The 27,005-nt window shown below is 44.8% G+C and overlaps 2 protein-coding genes across 2 annotated transcripts; both read left to right on the plus strand.

The window, feature by feature from the left end:
* The first annotated feature begins 3,836 nt into the window (after nt 1–3,836).
* Nucleotides 3,837–6,134, plus strand: LOC136781313 (uncharacterized). Its single transcript, XM_066740164.1, has one exon. It carries the CDS (start codon nt 3,837–3,839, stop codon nt 6,132–6,134), a length of 2,298 nt encoding a protein of 765 aa, XP_066596261.1.
* Nucleotides 6,135–6,200: 66 nt separating this feature from the next.
* Nucleotides 6,201–8,930, plus strand: LOC136781314 (uncharacterized). The gene has a single exon (XM_066740165.1). It carries the CDS (start codon nt 6,201–6,203, stop codon nt 8,928–8,930), a length of 2,730 nt encoding a protein of 909 aa, XP_066596262.1.
* Nucleotides 8,931–27,005: the final 18,075 nt, after the last annotated feature.

Here is a 27,005-nt window from a genome sequence, read left to right on the forward strand (position 1 = left end):
ATGATCAGTTCGTAGTAGTTGTTGTTATCTTTCAGAACGTTACGTGTTAGGCACGACTGAAAGATACACACTCGTGATGATTACTGCACGACTTGGTTCGGATTTACTATTAATAGACTTAACTACTAGTACACGGCGACTGGGCAAGAGGTTTGTTAGAATACGGTGGAGTACTCTGCTCTCGTGGAACGAGCACTAGAGTTACGACCTTGGAACGCGGATGATGGGGCAGCGGCTAAACTTGCATAGAATAAGACTCGACTTGAGGGTTGCGGAACTCCCATATATGTAGGAGGCTTAATAGGTAATGTGTCGTCAGTAGCGCCATGATATTTCGACACATGACAACCAAAAAGTCTCCACATCCACGGCCAACGCCCAAGGTTTGACGCATTTCCGGAAAAGAAGTCCAGGTGTCAGCAATGTGCAATATTACTGGTATTGCACACGGACGCGTGCGATCTACTTTGGTTCGGCGACGTGGCTGACCCCTACGTTACAACTTATGAACAGATTGTTAAAAAAGTTTTGCTTTAAATTTAGAAGTTAGTTAATTAATAAAATGTAAATAATAAAAGACTCTACATAGAATTTAATTATTTATTCAAATAAATATTCACTGAGAATGCAGCAATAATATTTTAAGTATCGATACATTAACTTCGATATTTGACATGTATCGATACTTTCATTCGTGATATGTATCGGTACGAAATATCGACACTTTTGGAAAATATCGGCATCACCAGTAAGGACTCGGTTGGGCACCCCCCCCCCCCCCAACTCTCATCCCAGGAGCGTCAAGATTCGCTTGGGCACCCCCATCCGCTCTATAAGGAATTTAACGTAAGAGGGGGGGAGGTCACATATATACCCCCCAACTATAGGAGTTTAACGTGAGGGGGGATATACGCGGGGGCATCTCAACTACAAAACAATGCGCACAACCAGAGTTCCGCCGAGGAGTGGGGGCAATTCCCCTACTTCCCCTCCCCCCGCGGAACCACGACCCCCTCGACGCCCGGTCCCAGAATCCCCTTAGTCACACTACTAATAGCGATATTTTTGAACCTCAGGATCTGCACGAATATGTTTGGGTAATTAATTCTAATATCTGTGTGTCAATACTATGTGAAAGATACTTTAAAAGTACAATTTTCGGTACGTATTCCAAATGATCACTGCTTAACTCCCCCAAATTTGTAACATCCAACACAAATGCTGGCATAATGAAAACTGATTGAACTCTAAGATTTCATGCCTATAAATAGCTTGTGCAATTACGATTTAATCCCACAGTCGTTCGAGAATGCATTTCGTAAAGCAACCATTAAGTATCAATATCTCTAATACCGATTATCACACTGCCACCGTTAGTGATATTCGCGGATAATTTCGACAATTGAATAGCGACCAAATTCTCTTTAAATATCGCACGACTGTGAAAATTCGGTTTGGAAATCAGCGCTTCCGCCCCGTATCTTCCCTCCCACTTGGTTACGAGCCTCACGTCAACACTATTCCTAACATTTTCCATAGTCTTGCCAAATACCGCGTTGTTCATTAGCTTCAAGATATTCTTCTCGAAATCGTTTTTCGAGGCTGTCCGCAAGCGCGCATTTAATTCGATATACGCCTTCAGCCAGGTGGACTGCCGGAACTTTAAACCGCGATAAATGCGTTTAAGACGATATCGTTACGTATACACTGCTGTAAAGCACGGTAGTGTATCACATAACGCGTCTTATCGCCGACAGTTGCAAGCAGATTCTCCTGGCGTGAACCTAGCGGCTCCTTACGCACCGGGCAGAATGGTAGATCGGAGTGTTTGTCGTGAAGCTCGCTTGGTTATTCCAAGTCCACCTCCAAAATATAGCCTTCGGACGAATTCTCGGACACATTAAGGATGTCGAGATTGGCAGCGTCATCGATCCATTGGAAACCGTGGGTAGGCAACGGTTGACACATGCCCATCCATATAGATTATTAACGTCGTAATACATCAAGTATTTCGACGGTTCCGTCAAATCGTAGTTTCGCATGTACCGATTGTTGGCCCTCTCGTAGCAGTGGGAGAACTGGCTCAAACCACCGCGTACACCGCGTTCCATAAAAAGCAACATGTCCAGGTCTGTGAAGAGTTCCAGACGGATTCCCGTATGCTTGAGCATTGCGTCCCAAGTGAAGCCTGGAAGCGTATAATAGTGAGCGGGATCTAAACTATAATTTTTCATGCAGCTATCGCAAAAACCCTCGAAAACATCGGCCAATAATAGGACATCGGTCTTTAAATAGAGATCGCTGTACTCCCCGAGTGTTGTCACAGAGAATTTGGTCCATACCTCTTTGGCATGATTATATGGTTCTTCCGTAATATCGCTATCGGACAGTCTATTGTAGAACAACTCTCGTGCGGGTAAAACCGTTTCTTCCAAGCGAGTAATGTTATCCACATAATCGTAAGGGAAAATACCTTTTCTCGTAAGCAGGCTGAACTGTTCAATACTTAATTCCGAAAATTGTGACTCTAAATTTTTCAGCTGAGATCTATTCAGATATGAACTCAATTTATCCAAACTGGATGCCATAAATTTGAACGAGTCGATGAATCTTAGCTGTATATTATACTTTCGCAGATATTTACTAAATGAAGTTGTTCGAAATCAGAAGAAGCAGAAAAGCTCAAGGACCGCCAGCGTCCGTGCTCACTCTTTCTTCTATCTATCTTGCGTTCAGGAGCTGAACTGAACACCGATATCGCGCTTGGGCGAACCCTCGAATAGTTCCTCCCGACCGTTTCTCCCTTAATTTTCACAATTTCCTAGAAATAAGCATAGCTACGCATAGCCCCGAATGTTTACTTTCTATAATGTCTAAACAGCCTTTTTCGATAAAATCTGTTTTTACGGCTCAAAACAGCATTTTACTGATTACATGTCTGGGCTTCTATACCCGTCTCTCTCGCTCCGCGGCGAGCCAGCGTGCCTCGTAGGCACTGGCACGCCGCGGTAGCGACACTGGTTTCGCTCGGCCACCAGGTGGCCAGCACCACGATCGCTCTCGCTAGCGAAAATTGCATCGCACAACTATATAGATGGGTCCTTGATAAGGACCCATCGCAGCCTAATCACGCTCGACAGCAGCTCAGCAGCAGCAGCGACAGCAGCAACGACAAGCTCCGCCTCTTACTTTTGAAGCCTTCCGGCTACTGCGCCTCCACGGCCAACCAGCGCCTCCACCAGGCCATCTACGCCTTTTTAGGCATTCTTTGCTTCGGTAAGTATCACCAAACCACCCACCGCCATCCTAGGAGAGGACTTCCCTCCTGCGGCCTTCCACTCCCCTCTCCTACCCCCTCAACACTGCCTTCCAGGGGCTCGCCTGGAACAGTGTTCCTTAGTTCTCTTCCAAGGCTCTCGAGGAGTCGGGTAGTGGGAGGAAACCTCTCCGAGGCAAATTCCCTAGGACTTCTGACGGCAGGAAATTCCCTAGAAAAACTTATAATTGCGCGGCACCTTTAACAGTGCGAAAATCTATCTTTGTAAATTGCGTGAAACACATTACGTGCAATTTTATTGTAAAACTTTGTATATATTTATTTATTTATTTTAATAAACCACCTCTTGTCAACCGACAATTTTTCGCTCTTTTTATTTAAGGCAAACCTTCCCATTGTTCCTCAACAGATTTCTAGGTTAAGTTTCGGCGCACCATTTCGTACAAATTTTTGGTCCTTCGAGCCGGATATCCGGCAAAACGTTTGAGTGCATTTGGTGTTGTCGGCTTTGCTTGGAGCTGTTGGGGAATTTTGGTTTTGTTTTGAGTAAGAATTCGAGATGTCGAAGACAGAGGACGTTTTCGAGCTTATGGCTCTCGTATCTACGCTCCAAGGCGAGTTCAGCCGCTTTTTAACAAACATTAAAAAACGCGGCGTGAAGAATTTTACGGTTCCTTTCCTTGAAGAACGTCTAGCCACCATCGGGAAACGGTTAACGGAGTTACATATAACTCATGCCAAGATTTGCGCAGCATTTAAGTCTGCTGATTTCAGTAAATCTGAATATGTTATACGTGGCACTTACGACTTAGCATTGGATGCGTTTGATGTGGCAGAAAGTTACATTTTGGAACAATTAGAGAACTTACGTTGTTCGGAAGCAGCCGGGCCTAAAGCATCAGCAGCCGATGTTTCCAACATTCGTCTTCCAATAATTGACTTGCCAAAATTCTCAGGGGACTATTCAGAGTGGTCAACTTTTTTTGAAACGTTCCGCTCTATTGTACACGACAATCCAGCTTTACCGGGAGTTCAAAAATTCCATTATTTAAAAGCTAGTTTAAAAGGGGAGGCTGCTTCAATCATTCAATCATTGGCGGTCACTAGTGAAAACTATGCCGTGGCTTGGGGTATTTTAGTTTCGCGTTATACCAACAAACGATTGATCACAGCTACTTTTTTAAATAGAATTACTCAAGTTTCAGTAGCTCATGGGGATAATTTGAACTCACTTAAAACCATTCGGGATTCAGTCGCTGTAGCATTAGACGCACTTAAGGCCATGGGTTATTCGGTCGATAGATGGGACCCTCTGATAGTACACATTTTAACCAATAAATTGGACAATTCATTAAGGTTAGAATGGGAGAAATTACTAGGGAGCAGTACGGACTACCCTACTTACGCTCAATTTTTGGAATTTTTGTCCTGCCATATCAATACGCTAGAATCAATCGGCGTAAAACCAAAGACTTCTAGAAGGGAATCAGAAAAAACGTTCAAATCACATACAGCCGGCGTCGATAAAACAAATTGTGTTCATTGTGGAAGCAATCACTTGATATACCAATGTAAGGACTTCCTTGCCTTAAGCCCGAATGCTAGGTCTAAATTCGCGCTTTCGCAGAATCTTTGCATAAATTGTTTGCGTCCAGGACATAGTTGTACCTCGTGTAATTCTTCGTCGCGCTGTCGTAAGTGCAACAAATTGCACCACACATTATTGCATTTCGAGAGGTTAGGCACCGGGGGGAGCAAACCTAAGGAGACTACTCCTTCGTCGCGAACCGCCGTGGATCCTGAACCTTCTTGTTCAAATGCAGTTTCACATCTGAGCATAACTGATACTAGATCGGTTCTTTTAGCTACTTTCTCTGCTCGAATTGAGACCAACGATGGTTCTCATGTACTGGTACGCGGTTTAGTTGATCCGGGATCTGAAACGTCATTCATCACGGAAAACTTAGCTCAACAGATTCACGTTAAACGTAAACGTATCGCCGCTACCATTTATGGAGTCACAGGAGACTCTGCTCATACAGTTCGGGCAGAAACCGAATTAAAACTGCATTCTATCGCTCGTCGTGGTCTTTCTCTGGATGTAACTGCGTTAATTTTGCCGAAAATTACGAGTTACACTCCGCCGACGTATTCTCCGTCCATGTTTCCACAACTTCGCGAGCTAGAATTAGCAGATAACTTCGCAGCTACTAAAGCTCCAATAGACATACTATTAGGAGCCGATTATTTTCCTGCGTTGATCGAAGGTCCGGTAATTCGTTCTCCAGATCGATCTTTAGTTGCACAAAAGACGATTTTCGGATGGCTCGTTTCTGGGGTTCTGCCTAGTCCGGTCCGACATAGCGCGTTAACCGTTCATCATTGTTCCGGCCTCGAAAAAACGCTTCGTGACTTCTGGGAACTGGAAGAAGTACCAGAAGTAAAATCCGTGTCCACAGAGGACTCTCTCTGTGAACAGCACTTTGTAAATACTTTTTCTCGTACTCCTTCCGGTCGTTTTGTCGTAGCATTACCTTTCCGGTCTGAGGAATCGAAACTTAGTTTAGGGTCTTCTTCCCGCGCCGCGGAAAAGACATTATCACGCATACTCCGTAAATTGGAGAGGTCTCCCTCTCAGGAAGGTAGCTATTCTCAATTTCTACGCGAGTATCAATCTTTGGGACACATGTCTCCCATTAACTTAGATTCCGGTTTTCGAGTCTTTTTACCTCATCACGCGGTTTTTAAGATAGAAAATCAGAAGGAGAAGATTCGCGTCGTGTTTAACGCATCTTCTAAAACCTCGTCCGGTGTCTCGCTCAACGATACGTTGTTTATAGGCCCCAAGCTTCAATAGGATATCACACGTATATTAATGAATTGGCGCGCTTTTAGACACGTGGGTGTGACAGACATCGTTAAAATGTTCCGTCAGATACTTGTGCGCTCAGAGGACCGCAAGTATCAGAACATTTTGTGGAAGACTGAATCTGGTGGGATTCAGGCCTTTGAACTCAACACGGTGACGTACGGCACTGGGCCTGCGCCATTCTTATCCTCGCGTGTCTTACGCGAACTAGCATTTTGTGATGGAAGGGACTTTCCCTTGGCACAAAATGTTTTGCTCAATTCTACGTACGTAGATGATATCCTTTTCGGTGCTCACGACACAGAGCAGCTAGAAGCAACCCAGGATCAACTGATTCGCCTATTGGCAAAAGGAGGATTTTCCTTGAGCAAATGGGCATTTAGTGAGTCACGGTCTTCCGTGAATGAGCCATCCGAACCGCGCGTTTTCTCTGAAGACCCTTCGGATTCGGGTAAGATTTTAGGGATAGCTTGGGATCATGTACACGATCATTTCCGGTTTTTCGTGTCTCCATCGTCGATACTCGTTCTTACCAAGCGCGTTTTGCTGTCTGAAAACGCCCAAATCTACGATCCGTTGGGTTGGATCTCACCGGTAACGGTCGTTTTAAAGCAACTAATGCAATCAACCTGGTTGCTAAAATTAGCGTGGGATGATGAGATTCCAGATCCTATTCGTTCGAAATGGCTTGCGTGTTATGATCAACTTCAGGATCTACGCACCCTGCGCATCTCACGGTGGACTGGTCAAACTCTGACTACGATCAAACGTGAACTCTTAGGATTTTGCTATGCGTCTGAACTCGCTTATGGAGCCGTAGTGTACGAAAGAATTACTGCATCCAACGGGCAGATTTCAGTACATTTAGTTATGTCTAAAACCAAGGTCGCGCCGATCAAGACTACATCCATCCCGCGATTGGAATTGGTCGCTGCCGCACTATTAACCAAACTTATTCTTCATGTGAAACGCAGTCTAACCGGAGATCTCGATTCTATTACGTGTTACTCGGATTCACAAGTTACCTTGGCTTGGCTAGCTAAACAACCGGTTAATTGGAAGACGTTCGTAGCTAATCGCGTATCGCTTATCCAAACGCAACTTCCGAATGCCAAATGGCACTATGTAAATACTAAACTCAATCCCGCGGACCTCTGTTCACGCGGAATCAGCGCCAAACAGCTCACTGAGGACTCACTCTGGTGGCAAGGGCCAGCATTCCTTCGTGAACAGCCTACTCATGACATTCAGGTTTACGAAACCTCTGAAGAGAGTCGCAAAACCAATCTGAACGTTCACGTGGGTGTCGATCAGTGTTGGTTTTTGGATAAATACTCCTCTTGGCATAAACTCGTTCGCGTTATGGCTTACGTCATTCGATTTGTCAATCATGCACGTAAACAGAGTACGCACTCGGATTTAGCCTTCTCGGTCTCCGAAGTTCGTTTTTCTGTCGAAACTTTAGTGAAAGTGGTGCAACGAGCACAGTTCGCTAAGGAATTAGCCGCTTTACAGCAAGGGGAAAGGGTCCCCACGCGGTCAAAGTTGCTTCCTCTCTATCCAACACTGGATTCCCGTGGAATCTTGAGGGTGGGAGGTCGATTACGGAACGCGAATCTTTCGGAACACGCGAAACATCCGATCGTACTGCCTGAGTGCCATCTCGCGTCCATTTTAATTCGCCAAACACATTTAGATACTCTTCATGGGGGACTTCAGTTAACATTGGCTACACTGCGCCAAAAGTTTTGGATCATTAATGCTCGCAACCTTGTCAAATCGGTGGTTCATAAATGCACCTCATGTGTTCGTGAACGCGCTAAATTAGGGGTTCAACTCATGGGTTCTCTTCCGGCAGCTCGGGTCTCCCGGAGTTTCGCCTTCGAGAACACCGGAGTGGACTATGCCGGGCCTTTTTCCATTAAACTTCATCATGGTCGCAATGCAAAATCGGTTAAGGGGTACGTAGCAGTTTTTGTGTGTTTGGCTACTCGCGCCATTCACCTTGAACTCGTGTCTAGACTCGATACCGAGGCCTTCCTCGCCGCGTTAGCTCGATTTATCTCTCGTCGCGGAAAACCTGCCGCAATTTACTCGGATAATGGCTTAAACTTTCAAGGGGCAGATGCTGAACTTACGCGCGCTTTCAAATCATCATTAGAGATCGCTCGCTCTCAAGACACTGAACCGATCAGTGAAATCGAATGGAAATTCATTCCTGTCGCAACTCCGCACTGGGACGGTTTATGGGAAAGCGCCGTTAAAAGCATGAAGCACCATCTCAAACGATCTATCGGTGTTTTCGTGCCTAATTTTGAAGAAATGACCACACTCCTCTCGCGAATTGAGGCCTGCCTCAACTCTCGTCCGATTTCTCGTATGCACGACGATCTCGAGTCGCTTGACGTGTTGACCCCAGGTCATTTTCTGATAGGACGGCCGCTTTTAGCCCCCCCGGAATTCGCCACGCTTGATCTTCGCGAGTCGACTCTCAATCGGTGGCAATCCGTTACGAAAATATCAGAAGTATTCTGGAAGAAATGGTCTTCAGAATACCTTCACACTTTACAAAATCGGCCTAAATGGCAAAACGCTAACATGGACTTTCAAGTCGGAGATATCGTTCTCGTTAAAGTTCCAAACAATCCGCCTCGTACATGGACATGGGGTCGGATACTAAAACTTATTTCTGGGGTGGATGGGCTTGCTCGTGTTGCCACTATTAAAACAGCAAAAAAAGAGATACAACGCAGCGTTTCTCAACTTTGCAAGCTTCCTTCTTAAACCACTCTCTCTCTGTCTTCACTTCTCCTCCTAAATAGCCTTCTCTTATGGCCTCTTGGGACTTCCCAGGTCGCCATTTTGGTTTTTTTCTTCTGAACTTTCTGGGACTCCCCAGGTTGTTCCTTTCCTGTTCCGGGTTTCCTGGGACTCTTCAGGTTGCCGCCATACCGTATCTGTTTGTGAGTTTCTCCTCAAAAGGTTCCCAGCAACTTATGGTTTCTTCTACTCACTACAGTTTCAATTAATTCATGGCGGACAACCCGTGGGCCCATTTATTGGGCGTAGGGTATAAGGAGGAGGAGGAAGATGACGTTTTGGAGCTCCACGCTCCTTTGGAGGAAATTGACCTCCAGAAGGTTTTTGACCTGGAAGAGAGAAAGGAGGAAACCCCACCACCACCAGAACCGCTCATGCGACCACGGCGACAACGCCCTACCGTCGCGTCCACCGTGAGCATTGCGCCGACCAACTGGGCTGGAGGAGTGCTCCACGATCCCAGTGCCAGGGAAGTCGAGCGCAATGCTCACAAAATCATAATCAGGGCCTTTGGTCAAGAAATCGCGGTGCCATTCATATCGGCATTGAAGCATTGAAATGCCGCAAATGGAAGGCCTGGGCCCCTCAGGGTAAAATTATCCTGAAGTGGTCTCCCACTCTTGCCCTGAGGGGTGCCAGCCTTCTCCTGAAGCCGAAGCACTGAGCTTCACTCTTGTTATTGTCCCTATCTGTTTTATATTTTTTTTATATACTTTATTCTGTTAATAAAAATTGTTTGTTGTCTATACAACTTCTTTTATCCTTATTTTGACACCATCGTGTCAACGGGGGGAGTTTGTTCGAAATCAGAAGAAGCAGAAAAGCTCAAGGACCGCCAGCGTCCGTGCTCACTCTTTCTTCTATCTATCTTGCGTTCAGGGGCTGAACTGAACACCGATATCGCGCTTGGGCGAACCCTCGAATAGTTCCTCCCGACCGTTTCTCCCTTAATTTTCACAATTTCCTAGAAATAAGCATAGCTACGCATAGCCCCGAATGTTTACTTTCTATAATGTCTAAACAGCCTTTTTCGATAAAATCTGTTTTTACGGCTCAAAACAGCATTTTACTGATTACATGTCTGGGCTTCTATACCCGTCTCTCTCGCTCCGCGGCGAGCCAGCGTGCCTCGTAGGCACTGGCACGCCGCGGTAGCGACACTGGTTTCGCTCGGCCACCAGGTGGCCAGCACCACGATCGCTCTCGCTAGCGAAAATTGCATCGCACAACTATATAGATGGGTCCTTGATAAGGACCCATCGCAGCCTAATCACGCTCGACAGCAGCTCAGCAGCAGCAGCGACAGCAGCAACGACAAGCTCCGCCTCTTACTTTTGAAGCCTTCCGGCTACTGCGCCTCCACGGCCAACCAGCGCCTCCACCAGGCCATCTACGCCTTTTTAGGCATTCTTTGCTTCGGTAAGTATCACCAAACCACCCACCGCCATCCTAGGAGAGGACTTCCCTCCTGCGGCCTTCCACTCCCCTCTCCTACCCCCTCAACACTGCCTTCAAGGGGCTCGCCTGGAACAGTGTTCCTTAGTTCTCTTCCAAGGCTCTCGAGGAGTCGGGTAGTGGGAGGAAACCTCTCCGAGGCAAATTCCCTAGGACTTCTGACGGCAGGAAATTCCCTAGAAAAACTTATAATTGCGCGGCACCTTTAACAGTGCGAAAATCTATCTTTGTAAATTGCGTGAAACACATTACGTGCAATTTTATTGTAAAACTTTGTATATATTTATTTATTTATTTTAATAAACCACCTCTTGTCAACCGACAATTTTTCGCTCTTTTTATTTAAGGCAAACCTTCCCATTGTTCCTCAACAGATTTCTAGGTTAAGTTTCGGCGCACCATTTCGTACAGAAGTGTATTTTTCCTTATTTACAGGCAGCAAATTTACCGATCCCTCAAGCGTATTCACGATCGCCTCAAAAATAAAATGTGAATCATAGCCAGATAAATTACGGAATATTACGTGAATAACATGCGAGTCTTTAAAGTTTATGTTGCAATTATTATGAGCCGGTCCTCTATATCTACCAGTTAGGTGATCATGATCGCGAATACGCACTTGATTTGGAAGAAACGGTTTTCCACAAATGTGACAATTAGGTTCACTGTAGTGCCGCGAAATTTCAACCTCACTAAGAGTATTCATCGGTATTACAGTCTTCAATTTTTCGCTGACGATGCGTGCAATGCTCTCGAGCTCGCATACGAACCATTCGATGCAATTAGCACCTCGATGTGAATTATAACATGAGAGTGACGCATCGGGAGCACTTTTTAAATAATACCCTACACTAAAAGGTACATGTTTCTGATAATCGTAACTATTTTTACTACTATTACTACTATTGTCAATTTTCTGTAGTAAACATTCAAAGTCTGCATAGACGACAAACGGCACTCTTTCACTGTTCTTCTGGTTCTTAAAAGATACCCAGCAGTCCAGCTTTCCTTGGTAGAATTACGTGCAGGTTATCATTAAGCTGCATACAATCCCTCTCATGCGACTGTAGCTTATCTGCAGTACGGAAATAGTGTAAACAGCTGAAATGAGTTATTGATATTATTAGTATTTTTTATTACAATATTAATATCTCTAGTATAATTCTTACTTACCGATCAAAAATATGAGCACTGTGTTCTCTTTTACTTACTTGACTGTTTATCAACCTTGGAAGATTTCTTATACAAAGAAAGTGTGCAGTTCCCTGGTCATCCGTGATGAGGAGGAGGTTAACATGCCTAGACCGCTTCATCTTTGTTATCTGAAGCGGTACAATGATCACTTTGGCTTTACAATTATGTTCCTGCTCCACCTCCTCCATGGTAAAGACATTAACTGAAATGTCATTATCCGCCTCAAATTTCGGAATTTCTTTTAGAGTGGTCGGAAACGTTATATTTCCTATATCTAAAACAGACCGATAATGTGGATAGGAGAATATTCGGTAGGATTTGGCAGGTGGAATTGCAGGGAATAGTGCTACTGTCACAGCCCATGCGAAACATGCGCTATCTTCATTGTCAATGTTTATCACAGCTTTTTTATGTAAAATAGCGGCTGGAAGCTCAATTCTGCATCCAGCACGTAGTGGATTGTAATAATTAATATTAACTATTAAACTCAGAATTTTCTCCAGAGCCCAACCACTATCACGTTCTTGAAACTTACTCAACTCTTTTAGTAAAATCTCTACAATATTAAGCCTATACCATTCCTTACAATTATCAGTTTTATACAATACGCTATTCTTTGTACATACATGCTTATCATCACTAATGTCCTTAGAAACAAATTGTCCATTAAATACACAGTTTATCTTAACAATATTTACACTATCAAATACTTGGTTTACACGGGTGTACACAATTTCTTCTGCATCTAATAGAAAGCTGCGTGGTTCTATGTAACTACTATTTATCATCATACCACTACATATTCGGCTATTAAACGCTGATCTGAGCTCCTCCCAGATAAGTTCTCCCGCATTATGAGAACCAGAACCAAATTTAATGGAGCTTTTATCCTTTGATGCACGACGCAGAAGGCACTTAATGTTCGCGATTTCAGCAAAATGTTTCTGTCGTGTACCCACTGATGCATTCCGATTATCGTTCCTCAGCTCCTGGATACGATCACGACATTCACGTACCCATGCAGAGTATTCGTGCTCAGTTTTAATTAAGCTAAACTTTTTTCGAAGTTCGGTATACATTTTGAGAATGTAAAATTGATACGTAAAATGGGAGAAGAGGAAGATTGATTCGAGTCCGATTATAATGGAATGAGTGACACATTTCATCAATGATACATCTTTTTATAATTCACATATTGAGATGAAATTTAATATACTTAGTCATCAATTGGTATGTGTGTGTATATAAAAATTAGTTTTAAAATAGAATTTCTGCAGAAACTCGATATGCTTATTCTTCAATTTAAACACGTGTTAAAAATCGTTTCAAAAAGACTGTTGTATGAAATTGCTTAAATAACTGAAACGTAATTTTATTTTTTTTCTTATTTATTGTACATTTCTCTTTCATACATATATTTCATAAAATAAACATTTTTTGATGCACATAAACCTTTATGATTCATACACATGGAAAGCTCCAACTTGTCTTTGCTATCTTTCAATTTAAAATCTCCCCACTCGCATTTATCTGCATTACTTTTGTGGGGTTTTTGAAATGCCCGCCAAAATCCCCTTTGTATATAGAAAGTGTAACCCCGTAGTGAATAGACGACAGTTGGGTCAGTGGTGACGGAGACGTGAGCCGAGATAGAATAAATACTTGATTGTCTTGAACCAGAGTTATATTTATTTCAAAAAAAAAATCCTACAACTGGGGGCTCGTCCCGGGATCGGGTTGAAGTAACTCAAAAAAGTGACGTTCGTAAGCAAAAGTATATTGATCGGTACTTCTTAGACGTAAAATATAAAGTAAATGTACACACGCGCCCCATGAATTCGACGACAAACGAAGCTGCTCTACGAAGTTTAACTGTACTCGAGATTAAAAGTTTATTGGCCGACAGAGGTCTACCGACAAAAGGTACAAGAAAGAACGAATTATTAATTAGACTTCTAAGCGCCAGCCCAAATAATAAGTGGTTATCTCAGTGCACCTCTTCGAGTGATAATCGAGAGTCCAATATGGCGGTCAGTGAAGAAAATTTACTACATATTGGTGAGAATGGCTCCAATCGTGAAGGAATCGATGTGATGGCGGGAAGGGATCAGGGAATTAACTGCAGTAATGGTCCGAATATGCGAATCAACATTGATGGAGCAGGAAGAGAAGCCGAGCTAAACGAAATCTATCGACGTGAGATAGCAGTGTATAAACGAGAAAAAAGGCTCACGAATATCGAGAGGGTGACCTTGTAGCAATAAGGCGAACGCAGCAAGCTCCAGACTCCAAACTCGCCTCAAAATACTTCGGACCGTACGAAGTTATTCGACTTTTAAGAAATAATCGCTATGTTGTTCGCAAAGTAGGCACACATGAAGGTCCAGGACAGACTTCGTCCGCAGCGGACTCGATGAAACACTGGACACAAAGCGAGGATAGTGAAGATGAAGAATTTTAATCATTCGAGGACGAATGTAACCGTAGGACGGCCGAGTGTGGGGTTTTTGAAATGCCCGCCAAAATCCCCTTTGTATATAGAAAGTGTAACCCCGTAGTGAATAGACGACAGTTGGGTCAGTGGTGACGGAGACGTGAGCCGAGATAGAATAAATACTTGATTGTCTTGAACCAGAGTTATATTTATTTCAAAAAAAAAAAACCTACACTTTTTGTATAATCACTGATACCACTAAGCCAATTCCTTTTTTCGAGTCCTTTCATGAATATCTCTTGTTGTTCTTCTTCAGTTATCACATATTTCCTTATAACATATTTATACCTATAATAAGGTGAATAGCCATTTGTCCAATTTAAGCCGTGATAGTTATAATATAACCAGCTAGAAGTAAAAATAAAAATATTACAGAAAAAAGCTTCGGTTTTAATTAAACAATTTCACTTACTTTGCTTGTTTTATCTCTGCCTCATTTAACCAAGTATATGGAAATGATGGTGAAAATAAAATGTGACACACTTTTTTAATGCGCAAAACTGCAAACTCTTTCACTATAAAAGAATTATCTTTCAATAGAAACCCTTGAAAGTCCAAGAATGTAGGAGCCATCGTTTTCAGTATGATCATTCGAAAAATTTGTGTTAAACTGACGCGTCCCCTGCCCCCTGTCCTCGGATTTATTTAGCCGAGAAAACGGAACAGTACGTTGCACCAAGTATGCTTTGAATCAATTGTGTGTTTGCGCATGCTATTATATATTAGTTTAAAAATTGCTGAGCTATGGAAAAAAGTAACACACTCAGCTATATTTAGGGTAAAGCGGATTAAGCGGGGGTAGTAGCATGCTGCAAAGATTCAAGGTTACACGAGCAAAAAAATCAACGTAAGGAGAATCTCTCTCTGTTTTATCATCTAGGAAACTGCTTTTACTGAATGGGACTTGACGTCATACGAGTGAGGGTGTAACGTCAAAAGGCTGCAAGTATCCTCACGCACCCCGCGCAACCCTCTCGCCAAAACTTTATGCGAGCTCACGTGGAGGCTCCGATTTCCTTCACCACCACTTAGCATTTCTTGACTCCCCCCACTACCTCACAACCAGGCTGATCCGAGTGGACAGGAGGGGGGGGGGGGGCAGAACCGGCCTAGCTTGTCTACTGGGTATTATATAAAAAGTTCTCGTGATTCATCGCTCTCAAGTTTTAATTCATATCGAGGTACTGACTGCATCGAGTGGTTTGTACGTGAACTTGAGAGCGTTGCACAAATTATAAGCGATAGGTTAAAGACCGTAGTACCTATGTCAATCCTTAGTGTCAGCGGAAGCTTGAGGCATTATAGTTACCCCAACTGTCATATATGCAAAAAGCCGTTTCTTCCAAATCAACTTCGAATTCGCGATCACGATCACTTAACGGGTAAATATAGAGGACTCACACATAATAATTGCAATTTAAACTTTACAGACTCGCATGCTATTCCAATAATTTTCCACAATTTGTCCGGCTACGATTCACATTTTATTTTCGAAGCGATCGCGAATTTGTTGAAGGGATCTGTACATCTCCTACCTGTACATAAGGAAAAATACATTTCATTTAGTAAATTTCTTCGTCATTATAATATTCATCTGAGATTTATCGATTCATTTAAATTTATAGCATCCAGTTTAGATAAACTGTGTTCATATTTGGAGGAATCTCAGCTAAAGAACTTAGTATCACAGTTTCCTGCTTTAACGGAAGAACATTATAGCATGCTGTAACGAGGTTCTCTCGTTACGTATCAAGATACCGGATTTAATAATGAAATTAAAGAGAAGCTAACGATTAGTAGTGGTTATTTCACACCCTACATTACCGACTCGGTGCATAGGTTTCCGAGTGGACAGGAAGTACCGTCTAGGAACATCCCTGTGGACCGTCAGAAGACCGGATGAAAAGACCGGCGCTCCACTTAAAAGTCCAAGCCGACCAAACGAGCAAGGCAGGGCTGTGCCAAGTAACTTGGCGGCTTGAGACGAGGAGAAGTGGGCACAGGGACTCCTGCGACAAGGCGAATTCTCTAGTCCCCTGAGGAGGGGGAAATAAGAGAGGGAGTCGGGCCTGGGACGTTGCGCAAGGCGGACGTACCCCACACCGGCTCACCGAGGAATGTGTCCGTGTGCGTGAGGTGAGCTTGCTCCCTACGCAACGAACACACTGTATGCTATCGATGCATAAGGGACCTGTGCAGGTACGGTAGGTTTCTGCTGCATGCCGGGTGCCGCCGCTAAGTCTATGACAACGCGCATGGCATCGCGGACTTGGGCATTGCGGGGATGCACCACCCTGACAGTCCCCTATGAGAAAAGATCTCGATAATGTTCTCGTCTCCTCACCTCTCCTCACATGTGTGAGTGGGTGGGTGGGAGAGTATGTCTATTGTCGCGAGGCTCGGGCTACCTGTAAGGGACCCTCCCCTCTCTCCACGACCTAGCACACTGAGCAAACCAGGCTTCCGTACCGTCCTCTATGCACTACCAATCAGCCCACTGGAAAATGCATACGATTGGAATGGCGGGGTAAGACCCCTATGTTAACGCTGGGTTGTTGGTCACCCACACGACCAACTGGCGCCCTGAAAGTACCGAATATAAGGACGGCCGAAGGTAATAGGAAGATAACTATCACGATCAGCCCATCGTGGTAGAAGAATCCATTACAAATGGCGCCCAACGTGGTTTTATGTAAATTAAATTATTGACGGTTTTAATAATCTAAATAAGCCATGTGTCCGAGCATAAATATCGTCAGTAAAAGACTGAAAAACATAGTGCACGTGATTGTCAAGAGAATTTACTCATAGGCAGTAAATTGCTCAATCTGGTTCATGCAACCACAGGGAACTCGAGCAATCAGGGCAAGTTAACGAAAATCATATTAAATAAGAATCACGGACGATAATATAATTTAATATTATATTCGTCCGTGTTAAATTGAAATGCTCTCGTAAAGGCTCTTAGTACAGGCAGGATTCTGCCGAGCGCTTGTTTGTAAACAAAGCTAAGCGTTAGCCAAGGCCGAGCCGGCTGACAACAGTCGTCGGTACTCGCGCACCGGCTGGACTATCAGCCTAGTACCGCGATGTTGTCAACTCAATTAACCGGATTAATCCAGTTAATTAGAAATTCGGCAATATCGGATATCGCCTAGCGAGCGGTGAGCGAGCCGGCAGGAGCTCATATCTAATCCTTCCTTGGACCAGACCAGACCTCCTCAACTCCATGGCCTCACAAGCCCCCCTAACCGTAGCCGACGGCGAAGCCGTCGCCTCCGCGGCCCAGCCGCCTCCTGCAGCCCAGCTGCCCCCCGCAGTCCAGCTGCTCCCTGCAGCTTTGCTGCATCCTGCGGCCGAGCCGCTCCCTCCTGTTCCGCGGGTCCCGGTGACCTTACCACTTTCAGTGGTAAGGCCACTCACCGTGGGATCGGTGTCCCCTTGTGGGTCACCGATCTCATTTGTCGAAGGGGATCTCGATCCCCTCGACCTCCTGGTGGTGGACTTCGGTTCACCATCAGAGATTACCGGAGCGAGCCTCGGCTCGCTCGATCTCGAACTCGAGGAAGAGTTGCTGAACTCTTCCCCGAAATTGCGTAGGGAGAGCCCCAGGACACCTGCAAAGGTGACTGAGCTCTCCCAGCAGTTTCGAGGAATGAGCACAGCGTCTCGTTCCTCCGAGGAAAAGCCGCTGCCAGAGCCTTCCGTGTCTTACACGGAGAAGGACCTGGTGGCGTTTTTCCTCCGGGACCTTGACCTCTTTCACCGTGTGGTGAAAGCGGTCGAGGGGGCCTCGCGTCCTGCGACGGGGAAGCCCCCCCAAGCTCCGCCCCGCAAGGGACGTGGCAAGGGGAAGCGACCTCGTCCGGAGACAGAGGTTTCGAAGCCGCAGCCGAAACCTGCATCATACGCGAGTGTGGTGTTAGGCAAGGCCGCAAAGGCTAAGAAACCCCTGCCGCCGAAGGAGGCAGAGATTCCGCCGGCAAAAAGGCCGAAGCTGGATTCCAGCGTGAGGCCCAAGCAGCCGGCGGCCAGCGGTATCGGCGGTCCCAGCAATTGGTTTTGCTGGAACTGCAAAGGCAGGGGACACCGGTTCAGCCAGTGTCCCACACCCGTTGTGGAGGATTTCTGCAAGGGGTGTGGTCGCAAGGGTAAAACCTTGCGGACCTGTATCGCCTGCAGTCCGACGTGGCAGACACGCGGACCGTACGTGGCGAAGGCCGGTACGAACGTACCGTGGGATCGTCCTGAAGCAAATTCGGAAGGCGTCCAGGTCTAAACCACGGCCTTCGGAGAAGGCGAAGGTGGCATCGCGGAAGGCTTCACAGCCGAAAGCGGGGCCATCCAAGCCTTCAAAGAAGAAGGCGGCGAAAAAGGAGGTAAGCCTCGATAGGGTTTCACAGCTCGTGGAACCGTAAAGAAGCTCCTCCTTAAGCTATCGTTTAAGATACCGCATTATTACCGTTTATGATATCGTTTATGATACCGCAAATCCTTGTGATTTTCCTACCCATCCAAAACTCCTTTCCTTATTTTCCTTCCTTCCCAAAATAAACAAAAACAATTTTCGCGAGGAAATGGATGGGCAGATTGAGGCTGTAAACAGACTCTCTGCCAAAAATGTTAACGGTGCTGCCACCTAGCAGTCACCGATAGAGCCACCGATCGATAATCGATACGAGTGTTGCCATCTAGCGGTGATTGAAGGAACTAGGCCATTGATCATTGATTATCGGCGACTAGATCTATGCAAGCACTGCCATCTGGTGGTGACTGTTGGAACTGGATCGTTGGTGATGGATTATCGATGGATAGATCAATCAAAGAGGGCAGCACGGGTGACAAGCGAATAGTTCGAGTGAGGGCGCCACCGTCCTCGACTATTGCGCGCGCACCCAAGCCACGGGTGGGGCAACCTACCGTGAGCGGGTTATCGGAGCCAGCGGAACAAACCTGGCTCACTCCAGCGACAACCTCCGACATTCATAGACGCCTTAACACCGAACGAGCCTTGAGTAAGTGCGATGGCAGAGAATGCGGAGAGGAGAGGGAGTACCGGGTCGGGAAATACATCGGAGGATTTCGATGACCCGACAGATAACGAGGCTGTCCAGGTTGACCTGGCAAGCAAGGTATCGAATCTCGATGCGAGAATGGAGAAATTGGAAAATTCTTTCCAAGATCTCATCTCGCAAATATCGAGATCCTTCGAGCAATTAGCTCAAGGAAAAGCTATCGGAGGAACAGCGCAGGCTGTTCCCGCTAAGCGTCCCAGAGGCCGTCCGCCTAAAAACGCGACGAACCAACCGGGAACGGCCAATCAGGGCCAGCCTTTGCTGACACTGTCTAGGCCAGGCGAAGATATCGAATCCCAACTAGCATCTGATGAAGCTTCGGGATTAAGTACCGCTGCGGTGTATCGAGGAACCTACGCAACGAAGGTCCCTCGCAAGACACCCGGAAAAGATATCGGCCGAGGGGACGACACCATGCCCCGTTGGCGAGTTCTCGAGTCACTCCAGAAATCGAATCTAACCTTTGCGGGCGATTCAACGGAAACGGTTGAGAGCTTCATTGCCAGGACCGACGCCGTTTTGAATCTGCTTAGGATTAGAGATTCCGACCTGGTTGACGTCTTTCCCCACATCTTAACTGGTGTGGCGAGGATGTGGTTTGAGGATAACAAATTCTCAACCTGGTCTGAAATTAAGTCCGGTTTACGGTCGTATTTCAGATCACAAACCTGGGAAGAGAAGTTGGAAACTGAGCTTCTTACAAGAACTCAGGGAGTTAACGAGCCTGTGCGAGCCTATTTGCAAATTATACAATCGTATATTCGCAAAATAGGCAGAGATAGATCGGACTGGAGCCGAATTGCTATCGCGCACAAGAACATGCTACCGGCGTATAGACGAGGTATCGCTATACATACTGCGATGACGTATCGAGAATTTGAGCGTTTAGCGCTCAATTTCGAAGCCGCATATCGGCCATCATTAGGATATCGGCCACCTGCTATGCCAGAGGAAACTTTAGTTCCCGAACTGGCATATAAAGGCAATCGTGGAAAGATACGGGAGTCTAGGAGACACGCACTGCGTGCTCTTGAAGTGGACGAAAGTTCCGACTCAGATACCGATGAATCTATACCAGAAGATTCAAAAGATACCGAAGAGTATCTACAAGCTTTCAAATCATCCGGTAATCGAGGAAGGAATAATAATTCCAAATCGAAACCGAAGGAGAAAGCTAATAATAAACATCAAGGTCAGCGCGGCTCTAAACAGAAACAACCTGCCTCGAACATGACCTGCTTTAATTGCGGTAAATCGGGACACGGTTGGAGTATGTGTAAAGAGGCCAGAAAGATGTTCTGCTATCGATGCGGGCAAAAAGACGTTTCCCTTGCGGAATGTCCTAACTACTCGTCAAAAAACGGCAAAAGGAGCTCGTAAATTCTACCCAGAATTATACGCAGCTCCAGGCGTCGGATGAAAAGATATCGCAAATCTCGCAAGTGAAGCGAGACGAAAAGATACCGAGTAATCACGAAAATCCAATTTCGGAACAAGGATGTTCGAATATCGAGCATGATTACAGTTATCGCACGTTCCCAAACCCATCGGAAATGCCCAGGTTAGAGAATGTAAATAAAAACAATGCGGAGCGTCCAGACGCTCTGGTTGTCAATACCGAAATCTTCGAAGATTTATCGATCGAGGACAAGTTATCGACTGGTGATTTAGCCGATGTAATAATTACCACATGTGGTAATAGTGCCGAGAAATTAGCGTTTTACACGACAGTCACCATTCAAGGGAACGAACTGCGTGCATTAGTAGATTCTGGTGCATCACGCACGTTCGCAGGACAAAAAGCCATAGATTTATTTAAATCAATTGGTATAAAGTCCAGAAAAATAGAAACCTTGAAAGTTACCGTTGGAAACAATTGCGTTTGGAAAGTTAATGAATCCGCTAAGATACCGATCCTGTTGGAGGGGAAGACAACTATAGTGGACACACTATGGATGCCATCCTTGTCCAGCAATTTTATTCTGGGACTGGATTTCCTTAGTCACGCTTGCGTGATTGTCGACTTCTCTGCAGGAGAATGGGCGTATAAGGAAAAACGACAGAATAAATTTATGTTCTCGAATGCCGAAAGACTAAATTGCGTAGTCATATGTAACGGCTTAACAGTTCCCGATACAGATAACGCTCAGAGGTTACACGATTTTCTAGAAATCAAACTACCCCCCATTTCTGGAAAACCGGGAATCTCCAAATTACCGGCAGTCATAATTGACGTGCAAGATCACGAGCCAATCAGACAGCGAGCTCATAGATGCACGGAGAAAATCCGCCAAGCTATGTGGCAAGAGGTTGATGAAATGCTAACCAATGGCATCATCGAACCATCGCAAAGCGATTGGGCAAGCCCGGTGGTCATGGCAAAGAAAGCCAATGACAAACTTCGGTTTTGCGTAGACCTACGGCGTGTTAACGCAGTAACAAAAAAAGATGCCTACCCATTACCAAATATGGCGGGTATTCTTGACGAGTTACGACAAGCCAATTATCTAACGACGCTCGATTTAAGTCAAGCGTATTGGCAAGTACCGTTAGCGGAGAAATCTCGTGGTATCACGGCTTTCATCGTTCCAGGCAGAGGTTTGTTTCAATTCAAACGTATGCCGTATGGATTAACTAACGCTCCCGCAATTTTCCAGCGTGCTCTGGACAAATTACTTGGTCCCGAATTCTATCCTCATGTGTTCGTCTATTTGGATTACATTATAGTTGTCACCAAAACATTCGATGACCACTTATTGTGGTTAGAGAGAGTTATCGAGAAGTTAAGGCGAGCAAACTTAACAATAAACAAAGAGAAAAGCCATTTCTTTAGAACAGAAGTGAAATATCTCGGGTTTATTGTCGACAGCCAAGGACTTCGGGTAGATCCAGCTAAAACTGAAGCTGTGATTGCCTTCCCGATACCGAAAAATCTCAAGCAAATTCGTAGATTCTTGGGTATGGCTTCCTGGTACAGGAGATTCATACCCGAATTTGCGACTATTGCTGAGCCATTAACAAAGCTAACGAAGAAAAATCAAGCGTGGGAATGGACAACCAATCAGCAGTCAGCAATTGACGCACTGAAAGGATGTTTAACGAGCGCACCAACGCTCGCATGCCCAGATTTTTCCATACCGTTTTCATTACAAACCGACGCCAGCAACGTTGGCCTAGGAGCTGTTTTGACACAAGTTATCGAAGGTCAGGAAAGGGTAATTGCCTACGCAAGTAGAGCGCTTATCGAACCTGAAAGAAAATATACCGTAACCGAGCAAGAATGCTTGGCAGTGGTATGGTCCATCAAGAAGTTTAGATGCTATCTTGAAGGCTACCGTTTCACTGTTATTACCGACCACAGCAGTCTCCGATGGTTACACAATTTAAAAGATCCATCCGGACGACTCGCTCGATGGGCTCTCGCCTTAATGGAATACGATTTTACAATCGTACACCGAAAAGGAGCATTAAATCATGTTCCAGATGCTCTGTCACGAGCACCGGAAAGTTTGAATGCACTAATACCGACAACTTACGCCGATACCAAAGATGCTTGGTATCTGAAGCGCGTAAAAGATATCGAAAAGTCACCAGAAAAGTTCCCAGATTGGAAACTAGACGGTGAGTTGATGTATCATCAACGACGCTCTAATCTAGCTAACGCTGAATTAGAGGATCTCGATGCTTGGAAATTGGTAATACCAACAGAATACAAGCAAAAGGTACTCGAAGAGTGCCATAAATTACCGCAAGCCGGCCACCAAGGTATCGATCGTACCTATCGACGCCTTGCGATAAATTATTTTTGGCCAGGTATGTTCAAAGACGTGACGTCATACGTCAGCCATTGCAACGAATGCCAACGCTGCAAAGTAGAACAACAAGCTCCCGTCGGCTTCATGGGTCGCCGAATTGTTGAACAGCCGTGGACCGTAATATCGGCAGATATTATGGGTGCACTGACGCCAAGTAAACAAGGGGTCTCGTACGTACTGGTCATTCAAGACCTTTACACGAAATGGATCGAGATCGCTCCACTTCGAAAAGCTAACGGCAAGAAAATTGCAGAAGCTATCGAAAACTTGGTGATACACAGATGGGGTACACCGAAAGTCTTAGTGACCGACAACGGTACTGAATTTGTTAACAAAGATATAAACGCTTTGTTACAACTAACGGGTATGAGGCAAACGACAACACCTCCTTACCATCCTCAGGCAAACCCAACAGAAAGGGTCAATAGAAGCCTGAAAATGATGATACGGGCCTTTCTCGATTCTGATCATCGAGAATGGGATCGTCACTTGAGCGCGTACTAATTTGCATTCAATACGGCCCACCATAATTCATTGCAAGCTACACCGGCTTTTGCGAATTTTGGGAGAGAACCAGAAGCAGCAAGGTCGATGAAGCGTGAATTAGAAGGCGATACCGATATCATTCCGCAGCCTACCGAACAGTGGCTAGCGAGAATGAAACGCTTAGAAACCTTAAGGTTGGTTTTCAAGCATGCTCTCGACGAAGCTCACGAACGACAGGCTAAGCCTTACAACTTACGCCGTCGTGAAAAGCAATACGAGGTTGGCGAATTAGTTCTAATTCAAAACCGACAGTTATCGAATGCAGCAAAGCATATATCGGCCGCGTTGAATAAACCATTCACCGGACCGTTCATGGTTGCTAAAAAGTTATCGCAAACAGTGGTTGAACTGTCAGATCTGGCAGGCAAAATGGTTGGAAAAATGTCAACAGTTGACATCAAGCCTTACAAGCCAGAAATACCGCCAAAAGTAGACCCTTAACAAGGATAGAGCGAACTAGGCTCGAAAGTATCGGTTTCGGGTCGAAACCTTCGTTACGGAGGGGGGTATGTAACGAGGTTCTCTCGTTACGTATCAAGATACCGGATTTAATGCAGAAATTAAAGAGAAGCTAACGATTAGTAGTGGTTATTTCAAACCCTACATTACCGACTCGGTGCATAGGTTTCCGAGTGGACAGGAAGTACCGTCTAGGAACATCCCTGTGGACCGTCAGAAGACCGGATGAAAAGACCGGCGCTCCACTTAAAAGTCCAAGCCGACCAAACGAGCAAGGCAGGGCTGTGCCAAGTAACTTGGCGGCTTGAGACGAGGAGAAGTGGGCACAGGGACTCCTGCGAAAAGGCGAATTCTCTAGTCCCCTGAGGAGGGGGAAATAAGAGAGGGAGTCGGGCCTGGGACGTTGCGCAAGGCGGACGTACCCCACACCGGCTCACCGAGGAGTGTGTCCGTGTGCGTGAGGTGAGCTTGCTCCCTACGCAACGAACACACTGTATGCTATCGATGCATAAGGGACCTGTGCAGGTACGGTAGGTTTCTGCTGCATGCCGGGTGCCGCCGCTAAGTCCATGACAGCGCGCATGGCACCGCGGACTTGGGCATTGCGGGGATGCACCACCCTGACAGTCCCCTATGAGAAAAGATCTCGATAATGTTCTCGTCTCCTCACCTCCCCTCACATGTGTGAGTGGGTGGGTGGGAGAGTGTGTCTATTGTCGCGAGGCTCGGGCTACCTGTAAGGGACCCTCCCCTCTCTCCACGACCTAGCACACTGAGCAAACCATGCTTCCGTACCGTCCTCTATGCACTACCAATCAGCCCACTGGAAAATGCATACGATTGGAATGGTGGGGTAAGACCCCTATGTTAACGCTGGGTTGTTGGTCACCCACACGACCAACTGGCACCCTGAAAGTACCGAATGTAAGGACGGCCGAAGGTAATAGGAAGATAACTATCACGATCAGCCCATCGTGGTAGAAGAATCCATTACAATGCTTACAAGGAAAGGTATTTTTCCTTTCGATTACATAGATAGTATAAGTCGTTTGAGGGAAACCGCTTTACCATCACGAGTGTTGTTTTACAACAGATTGTCTGATAGTCATATAATTGATGAAGCATATAATCATGCTAAATATGTATGGACCAAATTCAAAATCCGAACACTTGGGGAGTACAGTGATTTATATTTAAAGACTGATGTTTTATTGTTGGCAGACATTTACGAGAATTTCCGTGATAGCTGTATGCTAAATTATAACTTGAATCCAGCCCATCATTATACGCTTCCGGGCATCACCTGGGACGCGATGTTGAAGCATACGAAAATCAGGCTGGAGCTTTTCACGGACGTGGATATGTTGGTGTTCGTAGAGCGCGGTATACGCGGTGGTTTGAGTCAGTGCTCCCATCGCTATGGAAAGGCTAGCAATCGGTACATGCAAAACTACAATCCCGAGGAACCTTCTAAGTATTTAATGTACTACGATGTAAATAATTTGTATGGATGGGCAATGTCTCAACCGCTACCTACTCACGGATTTCGCTGGATTGAAAATGTTAATAACTTGGATATCTCTAATATACCGATAGATTCACCCGAGAGTTATATTTTAGAGGTTGACTTAGAGTATCCAAGCATGCTTCACGATAAACATTCCGACCTTCCATTTTGTCCCGTACGTGATGCACCACCGGGTACACGTCAGAAGAAGCTACTTGCAACTTTAGAAAATAAGGAGCGCTATGTTATATACTATCGTGCTTTACAGCAATGTATGCGTAATGGTGTTGTCTTAAAACACATTCATCGCGTTTTAGGATTTCAGCAGTCCACCTGGTTACGTAAATATATCGATCTGAACACTAGTTTGCGGGCAGCATCTAAAAATGAGTTTGAGAAAAATCTTTTCAAATTAATGAACAATGCGGTGTTCGGTAAGACTATGGAGAATGTTAGAAATAGAGTTGATGTGAGACTCGTGAGTAGGTGGGAGGGAAGATATGGTGCTGAAGCAATGATTGCTAAGCCTAATTTTCACAGTCGCACTATATTCAGTGAGAATTTGGTCACGATAGAATTAACAAAATTAGCAGCTAAATTCGATAAGCCTATATACGTAGGTATGAGCATTCTTGATATTTCGAAAACATGTTTGTATGATTTTCATTATGATTATATGCTTCCTACGTTCGGTAGCAAATGTAAAGCGTTATATACCGATACGGATAGTCTAATATACAGCATTGAGTGTGATGATATTTGCACTATTATGTAGGAGAATCTTGCTAGATTCGATACAAGCGATTATTCTCCCAACAATCAGTACAATTTGCCTCTAGTGAATAAAAAAGTCCCTGGGCTGATGAAAGATGGGAATAATGGGCAGATAATGACAAAGTTTATTGAACTGAGATAAAAAATGTACACATTTAAAGTACAAAATAAAATTATCAAAAAAGCTAAAGGTATTAAGAATTACGTTGTTGCTAGAAACATAACCTTCGAGGACTATAAGGAATGTTTAACAAATTTTACTGTACAAGTCCGCAATCAAAATTTAATTCACTCAAAATTGCATAATGTTTATTCGATTACGCAACGGAAAGTAGCTCTCAGCCCATGCGATGATAAGCGTTATATCGTGCACGGAACTGTATCGACTCTACCATGGGGTCATTATAGAATAAATTAATTATATTTAAATTGAATAATTTTATTAATGAATATTGTTTTTACAAAATATTATCTTTATTTATCCATGAATTATGTTTATTATCAAATCCTAACCACTTCACAAAGACCTTATCACCCTTCTTACGTAATACCTACTCCACTAGATATACATTAGGATTAGCAGTTTTTAAAAGTTCATATTCGTAGAATCCTCCATATATATCAGTACCACTAGAGTCTCTAAGTAAATATGTAACAGGATTTGTTTTCTGCACTTTTATGATTTCAAATATTTCAGTTGTCCAATTTGGTGTGTATCGC

The sequence above is a fragment of the Prorops nasuta genome, unplaced genomic scaffold, assembly GCF_024137725.1.
Source record: "Prorops nasuta isolate Cenicafe-Biocafe unplaced genomic scaffold, Cenicafe_Pnas_1.2 PNAS00022, whole genome shotgun sequence".
Classification (NCBI taxonomy): domain Eukaryota; kingdom Metazoa; phylum Arthropoda; class Insecta; order Hymenoptera; family Bethylidae; genus Prorops; species Prorops nasuta.